This window comes from Prunus persica, chromosome G1, assembly GCF_000346465.2.
Source record: "Prunus persica cultivar Lovell chromosome G1, Prunus_persica_NCBIv2, whole genome shotgun sequence".
Classification (NCBI taxonomy): domain Eukaryota; kingdom Viridiplantae; phylum Streptophyta; class Magnoliopsida; order Rosales; family Rosaceae; genus Prunus; species Prunus persica.
The window spans coordinates 3575238-3581361 of record NC_034009.1 but is presented as its reverse complement, the minus strand read 5'-3'; the positions used below and the strand labels follow the sequence as shown (position 1 = coordinate 3581361).

Here is a 6124-nt window from a genome sequence, read left to right as displayed (position 1 = left end):
TTCCCCCCTAACTCTAACATTTCATAAAAAAATTTATATTATGCATTTATAATTGTTGGAAAAATATTGAAAAATCAATTTTATTGGCCCTCAAGTAATAAATATGTGTTGTTGACCACACGAGGAAATGGAAGCTAATTCTACCACTCTTCTTCACAAAAATTTATGCGTCTTCCATAAATAGTATGTTAAACATATATTTTTTTTTCCCTTCAAGAAAGATAACCACTTGAAATCAAATGATTATTCCGCATTCTCCTCAAATACGTTTCTTCCAAATATTTTTTTAAATACAAGCAATTGTCTAATCTACACTAAATTAATCTACTTTACGGGGAGATAAACTCGAACTTGGATGCCAATGGTGGGACTCACTTCCTTCATCCGAAAAAAAAAAAAAAAAAAAAACAGGCTTATATAGTTGTCGAATTCGAATTAATAGTGACGCATCAGTAATAATTTGTTTGGTGTAAAAATTAGAATAGGCCTCTGCCAAACCAAAAATAAAAAAGAATGCTGGGCCGGCACTCTAGAGACTACAGAGCAAGGACAAACCCAAGGCCCAGTACTAAGCGAGGTAACACTCTTTTAAAAGGCCCAGGACTTATTCGGTTTTTTTAATCAAAGAATTTGGATGAATTGTAATCTGGCTGAAAACCCTACGCGGCCCTCTATATACACAAGTCCAAAGCCCTAATCGTTCTCTCAGTCTCGTTTCAGCAGCGGCCGAAATGTCGAAGCTAGGTCAGCTCGCCTCCTTAGCTCTCTTCCTTTGTTTCTGCTTAATTTTCTGTTCGTTTCTCATGAAAATGTAGCCCAAGCATGCTAAAGCCCATCGCTGTGAGAAATAAATATTCTCCAGCCCAAGCTTAATTGCACAGTCCCATCTTGTTATTAAAACGTCGTCGTACTCTTCTTCCTAGGGTTTCAGCTTCATACCTCAATAGAATCACGCTCCCTGTATCGAAGTCTCTGTCTTCAACCCCAATCCCTCTCGAAAACCCGCTCACTTTTGTGTCTTATCAGCATCATCTTCCTCAGTAAGCATTTTACTTTCTATAATGTCTTGAGTTCGCGAATAATTTAATTGTTCCTTTTTGCCTATTGTTTCGTCCTTTATTTGTAAGCATGTTATTATTTTCTGGGTTCCTAAGAACTGAAAAATATCGGTGTCTGTAAGAATGCTTATGTTGAATTGTTAGACTTCAGCTTTAATTAAAGCTTCGGGATGCTAATATGAACCACCATATATTGAAACTTTCATGCCTCCAGATTTCCCCCTTTTTTTTTTTTGAAACTTTTGTGAATCTTGTAAGCTTTAATCATTGAGTTTTGTAATAAAATTAACACCCCCATTCAAATGGAGTTGTCCATTAATTAGAAGTTTTTTTCTATGTTTTTTTTGTTATTTAATGGTGTCTTCTTCCTCAATCATGGGTGTAGGGCTTTTATTTATTTGATTATTTATTGGTATCTTCTCCCTCAAACATGGGTGTTGTTGACGAGAGGGGTTATATATGCTGAGGGTTTCTAACAAGTTTGTCTACGATTTCGTCTCATGGACCGTAAATGTTTTTGAGGTGCTGAAATTGGATGAGATTGTGCAACACAGCTTTGTCCTTTCTCATTGTTGAGCTGTGTCTTGCTCTCAGTTGAAACTTTGCTCAATTTAGTTAATCATGGTAGAAGTTTTTAAGTAATGGGTTGTATAAACCAACAATGGAATAGGCTTTTTTGATTTGTACAACTTCATCCGCATGAGATTAAATAAGAGGTGGCCTTCTTGTGCTTGTGTGTGTGAGAGAAATCCTTAGAATTAATTATTTGTGGTGGTTTGGTTTGATTCTTTCAATTTAACAGTGGTGCGTTGTTTTTTTTGGTTATCTGACACTTGGAATTTACCTCAATTTTAATCAGTTTGAAGATGAAGAAGAAGAGGGCAAGTCATGCCATCCATTCCAAACCAGTTCTGGATCTGAAGTCTATTATTCATCAGAATTCTCAGTTCTTCGACAAGTTAGTTGAGCTCATCCCTGCCAGGTTCTATCTACCCATTGACGATGATGAGAAGCCGTGGTTTCAGGGTCTCAGCAAGTCTGCCAAAGCTTCAGCAAAGAAGGAATCAAAGGAAAACATTAAGAAAGCTCGAAGACAACGATTGGATCCAGAGAAGTCTTCTACGACAACCCTTGATTTGCTAAAACAAAGTTTGGAAAAGAAGTCAAGTGATGAGAGTGACAGTGATGAAATAGAGGTTAAACCTGTGGTGGCTGGTCTAGAAGATGATGACCGGTCAGTGACATATGAAGAACTCCAGCATCGTCTTCGTTGTAAGATAGAGGAGTTTCGGGCTGGTCGGCATTGTGATGGTTCAGAGAGAGCAAGGAAGAGGATCGAGAGACATGAGAGATATGAGAAGAAAGGAGCTGACCCGAAGAAACGGAAGAGAGAAACTGCATCTGATGGAAAGAAATCTACTAGTGATGATTCAGTGAGGAAAGATGCTGACGAGGCTTCGAAGGAGCTCACATTCGGTCATGTCAAACTTGGGAATGAAGATGAGCTGGGGAAGAAGAATAAGAAGAGAAAATTGTCAAAGTTGCAGGAGCTTGAGAGGGCAAAACAGTTGGAAGAAGCCAAGAAAGATCCCGAGAAAGGTGAGATAATCGCAAAGAAGCATTCTTGGAAAGCAGCAACAAGTAGAGCTGCTGGGATCAAGGTTCACGATGATCCGAAGTTGTTGAAACAAAGCCTTCACAAGGAGAAGAAGAAGCACCAGAAGAATGCCGAGAAGTGGAAGGGAAGGGTTGAAACCACAGAGAAGATGAAAGCAGACAAACAGAAGAAGAGATCAGATAACATATCACAGAAGAAGCAAGAGAAGAAAATGCGGAAGATTGCGAAAAGAGAGAAAAAACTCATGCGGCCAGGTTTTGAAGGTCGCAAAGAAGGTTTTATCACTCAAGGTTAAGCATTAAGTTCTGACAAGATTCAAGTCCGATCAGCTCAGGGGAGGTTAATTTGAGGGTTTGTTTTTTGGTTCTCATAGAGCACAGCCCTTCTCCTTAAATTTTGATTTCCTTCTGTTTGCCTTATGTACTTTATAACTATTTAATGCTTAGGAGCTGATATTCAGTAGATGAATGTGATTCAAGCATTTTCTTGCCCTTTGATGCTATAAAGAATTAGTCTGAATTTACCGCAATCAGTATTTTGAGCCTAATGATTGCTCTGTTTCTAGGCTCAGTGAAATCTTTCCTAGACCATAATGCTGATAATCTTACATCAAAATTAGAGGCATTCCAATTGTAATAAATCTGAATATTTAAGGGAAAATCCAGAATTCAAAATGATGCAGAACTGTTCTCCTGATTGGTATCAGGCTACCTGAGAGATTGATACCATATAATAATATCAAGACAAACTAATATTATTTAAATCAAAGAGAATGTTAACCAAGCTTTAATTAAAAACCATACATTATACTCATGAAGCACGCATAATGCTGAAAACTAGCTGGTTCCCACATATGTGGTACAAAACATGCACAACACACCACTTGGTCACTGATTACATCCATCTACAACCACAACCCACAAAACTAAAACTTGGAACCCCATATCAAATTATGACTCCCACAAAAGGAGAGGAAAACAAAATAGACAGTCAATTCTCATCTAAATGTGGAAGTCACACTACTATTACTACATGAGATCCTCAAACAACCCTAGTGGCAGGGACTGCTCCAGCTGTGCCCTTGTGTATTGGATCCACACCAGTAGCCGGGTAGTCGGTGTCGCGGTAACCCGGGCCATACTTGCTGCTGAAGACTCCGGCATGAAGTAGCAGGATGTACAAAAGCTGAGTGAATGCTAAGATTATTATGAAAGCCTCCAAGATCTTCAGCCTCCATCCTCTGTATCCTCCAATGCTTATTTGCTTGCATGCCAACCTGTGAACACACACAACAATTATCTCAATTAGTCAATTGGTTGATCTAATTGTGTGTTGTAACTATTTATGCGAATTGATCAGATTTCTTAGATTTGTTTACCCAAAGGCTAGTGCAGTGAGAGCCCATGCCACAACTGATGATGATCCTGCTGCAGCTAGGCTGTCACTCCTCCAAGCTCTGATATGGTTTGCTCCAGCCAACTTTGATGCTATGCCCAATACCCCAGCCAATATGGCGAATATCAGAAAGAACATTGTTGCTCCATTTCCTCCAAAACCTGCCCAAAATTTGTACGCAGTGTGATATCAAAAACCCAAGAAAAATCACTAGGACTTGAAAGTCATAGGGATCAGTGATTCTAGATAGGCCAATATTCCATCCTTTTTATGTAGAATCTTCTCTATATAATCACTTTTAAGTAGTTTTAAGTGATTTTTTTTGAAACTCACACTGAATCGCTCAAAGTGATTATATGAATAAGCAGGTGGAAGGTGTTTCTCCTTCCCCCGTAAGTGATTCTGAACGAGCTCATAATTAAACAAGAAAACCCACGAAGAAAAAAGAGAGGTAATATAATATGAACTTACTAGGGTGGTTGGTCTGGCCATTGATGAACTTGTTAAGACACCAACTAGCAAAACCAACTACAATAAAATACATGATCAAGTTGAGAAACAGCAATGGAGCTGCCACGTTCCTTCCCACTGTCTGAGCCATATCTCCTCACAAAATCTCACAGATAAAAGCAACAAAACTAACACCAAGCAAGCTCTCTTCCTTTCAAGCACAAACTTACTGCTGCTCACTATGCTTTTTGTTGAAGGCTTTGATAAGAGCAAAGAGGTTGCAAGTGAGGCTCTATATAGAAGAGGCAACCGATGTAATGATGCTAGAAATGAGATACGTGTAAAGCAATCAGATTTGCATGTGGATTATTGGTTACAGGTGGTAGGACACTTGTCAAGATTTGGTCACTTTGCTCCCCATGAAACCCTCTTTCTGTCTCTTGGCCTCTCCAAGCTTCAAACTTTAAACAGACGGTGCATTATCCATACACCAGAGAAATGTCTAGCATACTGCTCAGCTGCACTGCCTAGACTGGTCCAGCACCCCAGTGGGCCCACCCCATCAACGGTGGAGATCAAAATCTCCATGTATTGGAGGGTGATGATGAAGAATGTTCCAAAGTTGAAGCATCTTTGATGTGGGGTTGCCTCTATGAGCTTCATGTGTTTCTGATGATCACGTTAACGTTTGATATTTATGGTTTTGATATTCTTCCTGTAAAATATATCTGGCAATTAATATACAGTAGCAATCAAAAGGGGTTTCTTTCTGGAATGATCCTTTCCTTGTTTGATTCTTGTTTTATCCAAACTTTTAAAAGGATACAATCGTCATAATAAAATGTAATATAAATACAAGTACTGGGAAATACGTGTTGCTACTCTTTTAGCCAAACTTCTTTGTCCATACTCATTCTCTATAGTCTTGTGAATTGCTGCAAAACGAAGTTTCAGGAGTCTTGGAATTCTTCAACCAAGCATGTTTATAGTGAGCAAGATTGTGTTATGCTCTATGGCTATATGAGCTTTCTCCTGCTCTGCATATATTTGATGTGGAGCCTCCTTCCATCTCTGATGTTCTAGGTTGTTAGGGATGGCAGAAATTCCCCTATGGTCGTGGCCTCACGGGGAGAGTTTGGGAGAAAATTGAGGACAAGTATGGGAATTCCTTGAATTTTTAAAGTATTCGATTGAGGATGGCCAAAGATGGTATTGTTATTCATGTCCCTGGACCAGGTTCGATAAGTGATATATTTATTTTAAAATAATATAGAATATAAAATAACTATGTATGCTTATAATAATATAATATTTATTTAGTTGTCTCAAATTGAATTGAGATGATTTTGAGTAGTTGAGTTAAATTTTATAGTTTAATTGAGTGGTACTTGAGTTGAATGATATTTTTTGGTGAAATTTAAGTGTTATAATGTAGGATAAATATTTATATATATATTTAAATTCAAGGATTCAAGGCTAAGTTGTGAGATATTCCTCAACGGAGACATAGACGAGTATTACCTCAAATTCTTACCGGAGATGAATGAAGACGAATGCAAAGATGAGACACATAAATAAGGATGATATTGTCATATGCGGTCCT

General features: G+C 38.3%; 2 protein-coding genes across 2 annotated transcripts; one reads left to right on the top strand and one right to left on the bottom strand.

The window, feature by feature from the left end:
* On the top strand, positions 885–3201 carry LOC18789984 (surfeit locus protein 6). The gene is made up of 2 exons (XM_007222251.2): positions 885–1040; positions 1918–3201. Exon 2 carries the CDS (start codon positions 1925–1927, stop codon positions 2969–2971), a length of 1047 nt encoding a protein of 348 aa, XP_007222313.1. The 5' UTR covers positions 885–1040; positions 1918–1924; the 3' UTR covers positions 2972–3201.
* On the bottom strand, positions 3409–4835 carry LOC18793316. The gene is made up of 3 exons (XM_007223489.2): positions 4543–4835; positions 4055–4232; positions 3409–3952 (listed from the first exon to the last, which is right to left on the bottom strand). The coding sequence occupies exons 1-3, from the start codon at positions 4670–4672 to the stop codon at positions 3718–3720; spliced, it is 543 nt and encodes a 180-aa protein (XP_007223551.1). The 5' UTR covers positions 4673–4835; the 3' UTR covers positions 3409–3717.

Coding starts and splice junctions, on each gene's coding strand:
- LOC18789984 (XM_007222251.2), top strand. CDS start 1,925: ATGAAGAAGAAGAGGGCAAGTCATGCCATCCATTCCAAACCAGTTCTG.
- LOC18793316 (XM_007223489.2), bottom strand. CDS start 4,672: ATGGCTCAGACAGTGGGAAGGAACGTGGCAGCTCCATTGCTGTTTCTC. Junction 4,233..4,542: donor TGGCCAGACCAACCACCCTA/GTAAGTTCATAT, acceptor AATTTTGGGCAG/GTTTTGGAGGAAATGGAGCA. Junction 3,953..4,054: donor CTCACTGCACTAGCCTTTGG/GTAAACAAATCT, acceptor GTGTGTTCACAG/GTTGGCATGCAAGCAAATAA.